General features: G+C 48.9%; 2 protein-coding genes across 6 annotated transcripts in view; both read left to right on the top strand.

Annotated features, from left to right (window-relative positions):
* Positions 1 to 2,614, top strand: part of LOC119431388 (chitin deacetylase 7) — a 63,694-nt gene extending 61,080 nt beyond the window's left edge. For all 3 annotated transcript variants that reach the window (XM_049656804.1, XM_049656803.1, XM_049656806.1), the window contains exon 4: positions 2,115 to 2,614. In XM_049656804.1, the coding sequence (XP_049512761.1) occupies positions 2,115 to 2,604 (490 nt within the window). In that variant the 3' untranslated portion in view covers positions 2,605 to 2,614. The remainder of the gene's footprint in view (positions 1 to 2,114) is intronic.
* The window catches only part of LOC125940531 (chitin deacetylase 1-like), a 60,668-nt gene that overhangs the window by 42,238 nt on the left and 4,590 nt on the right, over positions 1 to 13,840 (top strand). For all 3 annotated transcript variants that reach the window (XM_049656809.1, XM_049656807.1, XM_049656808.1), the window contains exons 2-3: positions 8,380 to 8,847; positions 13,238 to 13,450. In XM_049656809.1, the coding sequence (XP_049512766.1) occupies positions 8,477 to 8,847; positions 13,238 to 13,450 (584 nt within the window). In that variant the 5' untranslated portion in view covers positions 8,380 to 8,476. The remainder of the gene's footprint in view (positions 1 to 8,379; positions 8,848 to 13,237; positions 13,451 to 13,840) is intronic.

Below are 13,840 nucleotides of genomic sequence, written 5' to 3'. Positions count from 1 at the left end.
ACGTGACATCACGGACGCAGCTTTTCACAGCGCTACTACATGAACATGGCGGCCGTGATGATGTCAGCGCATATACCATATATTGCCACGCGTACATTGTAATGGCTTCTGTCGGTGACCGTTTTTCACCGGGTTATCACTGCTATTGATTTGTTTCTCGGCGCAAGACGCGCCTTTGGTACTGTCATGTTTCTTTGTTACCCAGCTTCTCGAGGTGCTAGTCTGTGCCGTAAGATGGGAGGGCCACGATGACGTTACACCACGGTGCAGTTGTGCCGCCATCTGACCAGGCCTGCTTTCCTTGCGATGGGCCTGTTCAAGGCCAGCAGCTCGTGTGCTGGAATTGTTGGTTCCGTGCTAATCTAGGGACGGATTAATTCCAGTTTCTAGATTGGCAGCTATCCTTACAAACAGGTCACGCCTGTTGGATGTACTCGCCACGTGCACGCAAGGTACCTTTAACTTATGCGCCTGCGCATTCAAAGATTGTGAAACCGTCGATCACCATCGACGGTTTCTGCACCATTCTTTAGAGCGATAACTCTAGTACTCCAGGTACAAACCCAGAAAACGCCTGGTTCCCTAAATCTGACCTTCAAGCTCAGCCAAGGTCAAACAGGGACTTAGCCTGCCACTACCGGCGGCTGCCGCGTACGCCGCGTGGGCGCGCCCCATATCTTGAAAGCAATCTGCGATGTGGTCAAATTGCGCGGTCGCGCGGGCCTCATCTTCAACAAGAGTCAAAAATGATGAATAATATTTGAACCTTCTCCTTTATCCCTCCCCCCGCCCTGATGAATTCATTTCCTGGGGGCGGAAACTTTTTATGATTATTTTAATAAATGTTCTAACAACAAAGTGATCTGCGATGTGTGCAAAGTGCGCCGAGTGCTGGTAGCTTTGTATGCGCTGTGCTTTCGACGCTCAGTTCGCGCTGAAGCGAGACGCAGCATGAAGGTCCACGCGCTCGCTGCTGCTGCTGCCGCGCCGAGCGAGTGGACCGCTCGGCGCGGCAGCAGACTATGTGCGGTGCATTTGTAGATGCGGTAGTTGCTGACGGCGCTGAGCAGCGTCCGTGTGTTATCGCTCTACAAACTTGGTTTAACCTCGTTCTACCACGGTAAACGTTTTTTTGACGCGCAAGCATAAGTGGCCCGTCTGAGCATAGCCTCCTCTATGGTCTGAGAAATCGCCGAGATCGTGTATGAAGCCGCGAGGAAGCGAGCGCCGGAGGAGGAATGCGCCTAGAGGTGGAGAATTGCCGCGTTCGCGCTCTTTCCGTTTGTGCTTCGACGCCGCGTTGCTCACTGTGCATGTTCGCGGCGTCCATACGCTCGCACGTAACTCACGACGTGAAACGTCACTGTAACTTTTATTGCGATAGCAATAATATGGATACTCCAAGCACATTCCTGCCGTCGTCATCCTCGTCGCCGTGAGGTTCCGTATAAAGTCCAACGGCGATAAAATCGTCGCCGCGCGCCGTATGCTGTATGTGTGAGTCAAAGCACGCGAGGGGACGCGCGCTTTCACGGAGAGCGAACGCACGGCGGAGAGCAAACGCGATGTCTCCCGTCGTGCGAAAGGCCGTGGGGGAATGGAAGGGAGGTAGGGGAGGCGACGTTTAGCTGCGGCACTAAATGCGTATCTTGCGACTGGGCGCAAGGGGAACTGGCGACTCAATTTCCCACGCAAGAGGAGGAAAGCGTGAAGGCAGCGCGGGAGGGAGGGGGCCCGGCATCTACTCTGCCACCAACTGCGTACACTCTCCACACGGATCTGACCTTTGTATGCGCTGTGCTTTCACCGCTCAGTTTCCGTTAAAGTGATAGACCGCACGAACCTTCGGTCGCTGCTCCTGCCGCGCTTGCTCACGCCACCGTTTTGACAGTGTTTGTGTGTGGTCATCGAGTGTGATCTATTCATGTTTGCTTGTGCGCGCTGACACCATGCTTGTTAATTCAGTTAGTAAGCGAATGTGTACAAGTTTATGCAGCCGATAAAACTACTATCCTTACTCGGTATACTCTTGTACAAAATTTGCTATCGCAATTGGTGATTCGCCTTTCGGGCGAAACTGCGACTTTTTTTACCCACTTTATGATTCCACACAGGGCGAATTTCGAGCGGTACTACCACACCAATAGGGCTCCGTTCCCGGTGTTCATCCACGAAACCTGGCTGTGGAATCCGGGGCGCAGGCAGGGTTACCTTTCCTTCGTCGACTGGCTCCTGACCATGGACGACGTGTTTGTCGTCACCGTGGACGAAGTGGTGCGGTTCATGCGTGACCCCAAGCCCCTCGGCGAGTACGTGCAGACCAGCTGCTCGAGAGCCTCAGAGTTCCAGCGTTGTCCACAAGTCTACTCGTGCTCGTTTCCCGATGCGCCGATCAGTGGAACCCGGAAGCTCATCGGCTGCAAACCGTGTCCCGAAAGTTACCCGTGGTTGCGGGACGTCGTGCGGAAAGCGAAGGACGACGCACGGGTAGTCCGGAAACAGTACTTTGACGCCGGCTGCGTTCTTCTGTTCTGCTCGTTAGTCGTTGTCTGCGTCTGCCTTGCTGCGAAGCGCTTCGTGCATCGTAAGACGCACTCCTTTTAGCGCGTCTACCTTCCCGTTTTGTCATCGGATTTGCTGTTTGTCCGATGTCTGAATTATGTCTGTTGACGGTAATAAATTGAGACCGTCATTTAGTGTATAGTAGACGAAATTTAACACGAAAGTGTTTTGTGCCGGGGTCACGGTGTAAGATATATATTCCTTAGGTGCATGGGGACACTTCTCGGCTTGCTTGCGACACGCAATCGACCAGATAAAGTAGCAATGGCGCGCGACCATCGGCCCGGTGACGGCAGCGGATACCTGTCTGCGGGAGGACGCAACTTCATTAGAACGCAGGCGAGATCTTGCGCGGACAAGGAACGTACGACGCTCATCCGTACCTGCTCCGCGTCGAGGCAACGCCTCCTAGATAGCACAAGGCCGGTGCACTTCGATTGGTGACTTCATGCTTCGTTGCCCGACTTCCATAGACTCGAATAGGGGCGCTCCCTGGGTAAGCCGCGGTGGTTTTGACGTCACCGCTTTCGTCAAGCCCGGCTTGGCAATGGAAATTTCGGTCCAAGTAGCATAATGCCATAAAGCAGAGTGCACAGGCCTGCTAGTCTAGGCGATGCCCTCTCCCCCACGCTCTCTCCTTACCACGGTGACCTACTTTGCCGCCTCACGCAATCATTTCGGATTTCCCGCGAAGAGCCGGTTACTATACCAACGGGAGATAAAACCGATAAAACCTGCATCTTTGTCTTGAAGTTGCGTCGGCCCGCCGATAGGTGTCCAGTTGCTGTCACCGGGCCGATGGACGCGCGCCGTTGCTACTTTATCTGGTCGATCGCGTCTCGCGTGTGTCCTCGCCTAAAGAATGTATATCTTACACCATGGCCGGGGTCCACCGTCAAGTTCCTGTAACTGATGTGAACACGTGAAATACACTCTCTTGACAGGGATGGCGCCACCATCCAGGAGTGGTGAAGCGAAGTACTGCATCATGACACTAACGAGCGCCGACAGTGAGCGCTTCGGTAGTCTAAGCACAGCATAGGCACCAATGCGGTGTAGCGTGGTGTAGGCGGTGTAGGTGTTCTGCTGGGGTGACGACACAGTTTCCGCACATGGTTTGCCTTTAGTACTTGTCTTCGTTTCTTCTCGTGTCCGTGTTTTTCTGCGCTATCCAAATACCATTCCTTGATGACCGACCGACAAGCCCACATCGCCACCCCCGGCGAGAGACACGCCAACGTGAAGCAGAACGCCTTCGCGCGTTCGCGGCGCACGCTGCGAGATCTGCCACTCGCATTCCTGACGCTGAGCGCTTCGCAACTCAACTGGCTGGCCAAGACGAGCTCTACGGAGCCGGACCAAAAAAGCTCGTACCTTCAACGAATCGACTCGGCTGCAGGAAGCCGCTCGCCAGCAGGGGATGTATTCAGTAAGTGACCACCTAGTGGACATGTACATTTCGTCTGCTGCTGAAGTGCTGATTGGCAGTGGCGCCTGGCTCCTGCTGAAGCGCTCCCCAGCCCAGCCAATCAGAACTTCAGCAGCAGACGAAATGGACATGTCCACTAGGTGGACTCTTAAAGAATACCTTCCTAGGGAGGCTACATGCAAGCGCTGTTGAAACAGCGCTTGCATGTAGGCTCCCTATACTTTCCCAGGACGCCGCTCGCCAACAGGGCCAACAAACCTGCAACACGGTCGCCGAGCCGCAAATCGTGCGCCATCCGCTGCAGCGGAGCGGGAGCTCACGAAGCAAACATGCAACAGCTTCTGTGAACACACGTTTCCCTTTCGTGTTCTACTGATTCCTACGAAAGAGTGATCAGCCATATCTATTTTTTTTCAATAACGCCTGATCGAATTGTTCGACAATGTGAAGTGAAAGCAGCCACTTTAAAAACGTCATCCATGACTCAGCGTTCTGCTTCAAAGCACGAGGTCGCAAGTTCGACTCCCTGCCACGGCGGTCTCATTCCGATGTGGGCGATGTAAAAGTGTCAATCTATACTGTGCTCGGCCCGGGATGCGGGAATAGGGCTTCTGTAAGACTCATGTAAGTACAACGATGTAAACACTTCAGTTCGACTGTAAAGTAATGTTGTAGAAGTTCTGTAAACTGATATACTGCTCCAGTAACTTTACAGAGAGCCTCTTTAATGAAAACTGCAGATGTTTGGAGAGGCGCTTTTTTAGACGCTTTATTAAATGCAGTGGCAAACGCACCTCTAAAGATAATTAATGCAGAGGGTTCGTCAAATTGTGTTCGCTCACCTCTATGACGTCACGGCAAAGCCATGTTTTGGAGCAGGGAATCGCAGAGGGCAGGTAAGTGCAGCTAATTGATGGTCGCCGAAGAAAGCTTCGCTTTTAAAACATCTGCTTACAACCCTGAGCAGAATTTAAACTGTTCAGGCACAACAAAGTTCTTGCAAATCTGTTCGTGCGTTTTACACACGGTTGCCACTCGGTGTCACCTGTTTTGAGGCAAGGTTCCGGCTGGTGTTGCGCAGAAGCCGTGGAGCGTGGTAGCGCTGAACTTGGCGTCACAGCTAGGCGGCTGCGCGAACCAGTACTTCGCGGCCGGCGTGAACTCATTTGTTTATTAGTTTGCAAGTTGTGACAACGTGTCATTATATATATATATATATATATATATATATATATATATATATATATATATATATATATATATATATATATATATGCCCCGTTGCCCTTAAATTTGGTGCCCTGGAGACGCCGCCAAACTATACATATATAAAGACACGTTTCTTTTCACGCTTTCTTTTCAGCAAAAACTTCCTAAATATGGGAGGATACTTCGAGGTTCGTGACGTCGTACTATTAAACCGGCGCTGCGGTTAGGACGCGAAATTCAAAGTACAGAAACTGTGCCCCTCACATTCTTCCGGTAATGTAGTAGCGCAACAACTTACATATACACAGGTCACGGTGGCACAGGCATAACGACAGTCACTATGGCGCTCCAGAATATAGAGAAAGAAGTTTTAAAAAGCTAAGAACTCCTTGGAAATAAGTTGCTCTTGGCCTCGGCAGTGTTTTTTTTTTCTTCTTTACTTAATCAAACAGACAAAAAACAGGTAATATTGCAGTATACCCAAGTGTATTCTACTTCGCTGCTGGTGTAAATGTTCGACAATGGCGTAATCGTGTTGCCGCCGAAAACTTACACCAGCAGAGAAGTAGAATACACGTGGTTTCTGCAATATCAGCTGTTTTTTGTCTGTTTGATTTCTGCACCACCAGGTGGCAGCACCATACAGGCCACTCACGTTTACGGTTCCGGAAAAACGCCCCAACGCCCGGTCCGCCCGCGTTTACCCGATTACCGGACAAGCTAAACCTCTCTACAGTGCCGGGAACCGGAAAGCAAGCAAATGCTGTATCGTACGTGAGGGGATCGAACCAGCAGCTGGCACCGTAAAGGGAGAATCGGCCAGGTGGCAGCCCAAGAGCAAACGGTGCATACGCGTGTGCGCAAACGTCAAATCTAACCATAAGTTGGCTGGGAGCAGTGTTGCGGCCAGAGAAGGTTCGTTATGTACCTCATCGATTCGGACGAGCGTTGACAAGAACGTACGGCGGCCGCTGTCCCTCGTCATTTTTAATGCGATATGTATGTTGTCACATACAGAGCAGTCACCGCTAGTTGCGTAGCCAGACATTTTTTTTTTTTTCGGGGAGTTGGGACGCACGCGCCCGGTTTGAGTGACACGTGGTCTATTTGCATATACCATAAACTGACGCCTGACATGTGCAAGAGTCTCGCTTATTCTGGGAACGTAATAAATCGCCGCCCGTTTCAGAATCCCCGGTTCATAGAAGTGGGACGGTCGATGCTACATAATATATATATATATATATTAAAGGCAGTTCCACGCTTGTGAAATCTGATGAAACAGCGGAGCTCTGCAAGGGAGGGTGTATAGCGTATAGTGGATATGACGCTCGCTCTTCCTTCAGCCTTCGTACCTCTTTGCCAAAGCTGCGCGTAATTTTTTATTTTTTGTAATGCACACAGATACACATGACTTACTTAATGCATCTCTCTTTTAGTTCGTCAGTGAACATTGCTCAGTCACGCATGTTATCTTCCTCTCCTTCGTCAGCCTCTTCACAGTCATCTACACATGTTTATTCTTCATCCTCCTCTTCTCCACGTGGGCAAATGCCACCTTCTTCGCCGTACCATTCTTCGCGTCCTGTGCTAAGGCACAACTGGCGGGAAACCGCCACGCACATGGAGCCAAACCTTCACGCACAAGGAGCCAAACCAGCATGCGCATGGAGTCGAAATTAATCTACGCGTCGTTTTGTTGTTTTACGTGTCGTTGCATAGCTGCCGTGCTCGTGCTTTACACGGCATCCAACGGAACGAGCGCCAACCGAGGGGCGCCAACGAGCCAGCTGCGAAAGAAGACGAAGACTATAGCCAATGCTGATGATGATAGTTGCCGATCCACGCCGGGCACGGCTGGAGCTTAAGCTTAAACCGCTCCGCCCGCTGTTAAAACGACCGGACGCGGAAACTTTCCATCTACCGACCACAGCGCCAGATCACAGCCTAGCGAGCGGGGTAATCGCACCTTCTAGGAAACGTTGCGCATTCACGATGCCCTCTAGCCGGTGCTTACCTCGATGGAAGCGTTTCTACGTTATATATATATATATATATATATATATATATATAATATATATATATATATATAAAGCGACTGACATTGGCAGATCTTGAAGGAAGCTGAAACAGCATCGACGCCATCTGCGGCCAGCGCCAGGTGCCCATGCATAGCGGTGTTCCCAATGTGAACAAAGGATCCGCGCGCGCGCATCGAAACGCCATTTTGTTTTGACTGCATGTGTCCATTGTTGAAGGTAATTGAACACCGTGAATGACGGAACGTAATGCTTAGACGACAGACACCAGCGCTGTTCGATTCCGTTCATCATATACACCAACAGTACAGTTGAACACACCCTTGACTATATGCTTAGTGTGCTGTCTCATTCTTATAACGATGGGTTCTTAGCTAAATAATACAGACTTTTAGCTAAATACCTCTGTTCGAATCGTCTGTTCGACGTATAGATTCCTTTTTTTTTAATTCCAGATTCCAATTTCTATATTTCTGCCAGCATCGCTAGAAAGCATGCATCGTGTAGTATAGACACCATACGATGGTGTGCTTATTGCCTCGGACTGGCTTTATTGAAAAACTGTTCGTGCATCTAAAGGAGTCAACGCGGGACTCGCCGTTTGCAGCCCGCTGTTACAAGAACGGAACGTTGATTAGCCGCCAATCATTTTAGCAGACACGCGGCGCCGGAAGGTAGGGGCCATGCACTGACGACACGCGTAGTGCATCGGCCGCGTAGAGACCGCGCCACGCCAGCTGTTGGCGATGAGGGGTTATGCCTTTCGTTCCGCTGCGCGTCATGTGTAGAGAACATCGATATAGCGCACACAGCTCACGGCTGATACCGTTTCACGAATGAGCGCAGGTTTATACCGATGCAGTCAGGCAAGTGTTTCAAATATCACGTGTTATCCGGTTGCAGTTTCCCTGTGGCCGCGGTAAAACAGAGCAGACACGTCACCGGGACCCCGAGGTGTTGATTACTGCGAAGTGCCGAGACCGTCTCGTAAGCCTGCAAATTGGAAAGCGCCTGTGCCTCTGTTAAGTCACGCTGAATATAGATGCGAACGCTTTCCGCAACAACTGTTGTTACGAAAGCGAGCAGGACGTCATTGTGATGCCAAGATAGACAGAAATTGGCCCTCTTGTAAACCCGGAGGTCTTCCTTAGCTTCCGCTCAGTTGGACTGAATACCGACAAGTACAGTTCGCGCTATACAAATTAAGTCACCGTCGGTATTCGGAGTGGTTAGAGCCATGCCGAACTACGTATTAAGCCTGCTCTTTATCGCACTGTGTGTCTGGGAAACTATTGTGGCGGGATCTCCGACCAAGTGCGACCCCAGTCAGTGTAGCTTGCGCGACAATTGCTTGTGCCCGGGCACGCGACCGCCGGCGAACCTGAGCGCCAGCAGCATGCCCCAGTTCGTCATGCTGACCTTCGACGACGCAGTCAACGATCAAAATATGGACTTCTACCGTCAGCTGCTCGGCCCGGGAAGGCGCCGGAATCGGGCCAACGGCTGCAACTTGGCCATCACGTTGTTCGTGTCGGCCGGTTACACCGACTTCTCGTTCGTGCACGAACTGCACAGCGTGGGCAGCGAGATCGCTATCCACTCCATCACGTGAGTGTACCATTACTTTAACTACATCCTTGGATTATGCACGGTGAAGGAAAACAAATAAAATAATACCATAGGAAGGTACACGACGTCCGGCAGCTAGCTTCGGCAAGCCAGCCTCCTCTTGCGCCACTCCTGCCTCCCTTCGGGGCCTATCTGCGCGTTGATTCATGGGAAGTAGAGAGAGAAGTGGTTCTGTATGAGGAAGGGCAAGGTTGGCACTTGAGGGTGCACGGATGAGCGCCAGGAAGTAGGCCCTCCAGCTCGCCATTCCGCTCTATTCTCTCCCTTACTCTCCTGGTGCTCGGCGGCCAGAAATTGTCGCTTGCATACACAGTATATCACGGGGTGTCACATTTTTGATGGCGCAATCTGTACACACACACACACACACAATATATATATATATATATATATATATATATATATATATATATATATATATATATATATATATATATATATGAAGGGAAGCGCAGTCGAGTACGGCATAAAACCAGGTGGGATGATGAAATTAGGAAATTTGCAGGCGCAAGTTAGAATACGCTAGCGCAAGACAGGGGTAATTGGAGATCGCAGGGAGAGGCCTTCGTCCTGCAGTGGACTTAAATATAGGCGGATGATATATATATATATATATATATATATATATATAGTGTAACGGCGCGTTTGTACACACGAGGATGAAGAGAAGGAGCGGTGGAAGAGAAGGGGGACGAGAACTTTACTTTTGGTTTGGCGGCCTCGCCCCATCCGCTGCTTTCTCCATCCAGCCTTTTACATAAACGCCTCCCGCCTTTAAGCATTTCTGGTGGAGGTGCTGGGTACCACGTTCGACCACGGAACCCCCCCCTCCAAGTCTTCGCCGCAGTCGTCGACTTGCCGGTCATCCACCATCTCCACCCGACATGGCCACCGACGCTTGCGCTTCGACGTCATCGCCTCCTGGTCCTTACCAGCCGTATAGGAAGCCGCGCTCAAACGGAGGAAAAGCTGGGGAAGACGTCGATGAATGACTGACACACTGCGAAAGGGTGAGCAAGAGCAAAAAATGGGACTCGAAGGCGCAGCTTAGAAACGCGTAGTGTTCTCGTTAACTGATACCGCGCTCGTCTGGAAAGATAATCACGAGGACACCCTGACAACCTGGAACACTTTTGATGAGGAAATTAAAAGCTGCTTAGGTGAAATCATTGCTAAGAAAAAAGCGCGCCGTCTTTATTAGGAATGTTACAAGGCGGGGGGCGTTTATTTAGAAGGCTGGATGGAGAAAGCACTCGATGGGGCCTGGGCCACCAAACCAAAAGAGTGTCCTCGTCTTCCTTCTCTTCCACCACTCCTTCCCTTCATCCTCGTGTGTACAAATGCGCCATTACTATATATATATATATATATATATATATATATATATATATATATATATATATATATATATATATATGCGTGTGTGTGTGTGTGTGTGTGTGTGTGTGTGTGTGTGTGTGTGTGTGTGTGTGTGTGTGTGTGTGTGTGTGTGTGTGTGTGTGTGTGTGTGTGTGTGTGTGTGTGTGTGTGTGTGTGTGTGTGTGTGTGTGTGTGTGCGTGCAGATTGTGCCATACAAAATGTGATTATATTTCGCTCGACAACGGGATAAAAAACAAACAAATATGTGTCTATATATGTTGCTTGCGCCTATTTACTGGCAACGTATATTCGTGTAAGGTTCGTAATTACTATCATCATCAACCTATGTTTATGTCAACTGCAGGACGAAGGCCTCTCCCTGCGATCTCCAATTACCCCTGTCTTGCGCTAGCTGATTCCAACTTGCACATGCAAATTTCCTAACTTCATCACCCCACCTAGTTTTCTGCCGTCCTCGACCGCGCTGAACTCCCTTCTCTTGGTATCCATTCTGTAACTATAATAGTCCACCGGTTATCCATCCTACGCATTACATGGCCTGCCCAGCTCCAATTTTTTTTCTATTAATGTCAATTAGAATATCGGCTATCCCCGTTTGCTCTCTGATTCACAACGCTCTCTTCCTGTCTCTTAACGGTAGGCCTAACATTTATGGCTCCATCGCTCTTTGTGCGGTCCCTAACTTATCCTCGAGCTTCTTTGTTAACCTCCAAGTTTCTGCCCCATATGTTAGCACCGGGAGAATGCAATGATTGTACACTTTTCTTTTTAACGACAGTGGTAAGCTCCCATTCATGATTTGGCCATGCCTGCCGTATGCACTCCAACGCAATTTTATTCTTCTGTAAATTTCCTTATCATGATCAGGGTCCTCTGTGAGTAATTGACCTAGATATAAACATACTCCTTTACCTAATCTAGAGGCTGACTGGCGATCGTGGATTCTTGTTCCCTTGCCAGGCTATTGAACATTATCTTTGTCTTCTGCATGTTAATCTTCAACCCCACTCTTACTCTTTCTCGGTTAAGGTCCTCAATCATTTGTTGTAATTCGTCCCCATTGTTGCTGAATAGGACAATGTCATCTGGCAAACAGAAGGTTCTGAGATATTCGCCGTTGACACTCACTCCCTAAGCCTTCCCAGTCTAAGAACTTGAATACTTCTTCTAAGCATGCAGTGAATAGCATTGGAAAGATTGTGTCTACTTGCCTGACCCCTTTCTTGATAGGTAACTTTCTACTTTTCTTGTGGAGAACCAAGGTAGCTGTGGAATCTTTGTAGATATTTACCAATATATTGACGTATGCCTCCTGTGCTCCTTGATTATGCAGTGCCTCTATGACTGCCAGCTGGTATCTCTACAGAATCAAATGCGTTTTCATAATCTATGAAAGCCATGTAGAGAGGTTTATTGTACTCCGCAGATTACTCGATTACCTGATTGAGGACATGGATGTGATCCATTTAGAATATCCCTTCCTGAAGCCAGCCCGTTGTCTTGGTTGATTGAAGTGAAGTGTTGCCCTGATTCTATCGGAAATTATCTTGGTGAATATTTTATACAATACTGAAAGCAAGCTAATTGGTCTATAATTCTTCAATTCTTTAACGTCTCCCTTCTTATGGATTAGTATAATGTTGGCATTCTTCCAGCTGTCTGGTACACTTGAAGTCGTGAGGCATTGCGTATAAAGGGCCGCAAGCTTTTCAAGCATGATATCTGCTCCATCATTGATTAAATCGACTGTTACTCCATCTTCTCCAGCAGCTTTTCCCCGAGTCATGTCTTGCAAGGCCCTTCTGACTTCATCGCTATAGTTATAGAAGGAGCCTCTATATCCTATTCAAAACTACTTCGAATGAAAGTAGCTTGGCTGCTATGGGTACTGTACTGGTCAGTATAGAATTCTTCCACTGCTTTTACTATGTCAGTCGAAATCGCTGATGATATTACCCTGCTTATCTTTCAGTGCATACATCTCGCCTTGTCCTATGCCAAGTTTTCCTCTCACTGATTTCATGCTGCGTCCATATTTTACGGCTTCCTCAATCTTTCCCACGTTATAATTTCGAATATCCCTTACTTTCTTCTTGTTGATCAGTTTTGACAGTTCAGCGAATTCTATCTGATTTCTTGAGTTTGACACTTTCATGCTTTGTCGTTTCTTTATTACCTCCTTTGTTACTTGGGAGAGCTTACCTACTGGTTGCCTTGGTGCCTTACCTCCCACTTCAATTGCTGCTTCTGAGATCAGCCTAGTTACGGTTTCATTCATTACCTCTATGTTATCTTCATCTTTCTGTTCTGAAGCTGCATATTTGTTTGCGAGCACCAGCATGAATTGGTCTGCTTTTACCGTTATTACCATTATTGTTATTGTTAGAACACTCCTCTCTATAATGCCCTCTGGCCCTGAGAGTACGAAAATAAATAAATGTATCCTGAGTCTAGGTTGTTCCTTTTGACTAATTAAACCCTTCCTCTCTTCAAATTGAGAGAAATCCTAGACCTCACTAACCTATGGTCACTGCACTTTACCCTACGGTCCCTACCCAACACTTCTACATCCTGCGCTCAGCAGCATTCTATACTCAGCAGCTGCTGCAAATAATAGGCAGCGACGTAATCGCTAACTCGCGCTCCTTTTATTCATTTTCTTCGACGAGAACACCTATTACGTAGTATTCCAACGCACTGTGTTTCGACGAATCGTCGAAGGTCGTCGCCACCAGCGTTGCTGCTGTCGTCCGCGTCTCCGGTAACCCGGGGTACGATTCTGGACACTGTCGACTTCCGCCATATTGTCGAATTCTGTAATGGCGGTATTTTGAGCCAACCAGAGCTGACAAGACGATCAATTCGACAAATATGGTGGAATTTGACAATGTTCAGAATGTATCGGCCCTGGTATTTCGTAAGGTAATGATCAGTCCCACCGCATATTGATCACGCTATGCTGTCCCGATGAATGGGCTATATGCGCAGGCACCTCGACAACCGGAGCCACTGGCGCACGCTGGACGTCGCCGGCTGGGAGGCGGAGTTCGTGGGCGACCGCGAGCTGCTGCGCGACTACGCGTTGATCCCCGAACGCGACATGGTGGGAGCAAGGGCGCCCTTCCTGGAGGTGGGCAACGGAGAAGCGTACGACATGATGCAGAAGAATGGATTCGTCTACGACTCTTCCGTAGAAATCGAGTGAGTATATATATACCGACTGATTTCGCAATCACAGGCTCCCGTAACTCAATGGCAGTTAACAATTCAGAAGTAGTCAATTTTTGTGACTTGAGAATGTTTTGTTCAAGTGCCACCGAAACAATAACATCTACTACTACTACTGCCACTATATACTGCCACTGCCACTACCCACTACTATTCTATACCACTAGTACAACTACATATATACAGCAACTACTACTACTACTACTTCTACAAGAACATCTTGTACCCAGTGAAGCGAATTCTAGGGTTCGTGTGCAGCCAGTTCAGGAGTAGCAAGAGCCCGGTTGCGTGTTGCAGTGATAGGAAGTAGAAGAAGGAGCGCTTGGGGCCCACTTTGCGCTAAGAATCCTTCTGTGAAGCTTC

Source organism: Dermacentor silvarum, chromosome 10 (assembly GCF_013339745.2).
Source record: "Dermacentor silvarum isolate Dsil-2018 chromosome 10, BIME_Dsil_1.4, whole genome shotgun sequence".
Taxonomy (NCBI): Eukaryota; Metazoa; Arthropoda; class Arachnida; order Ixodida; family Ixodidae; genus Dermacentor; species Dermacentor silvarum.
This window is presented reverse-complemented; position numbering and strand designations above follow the sequence as displayed.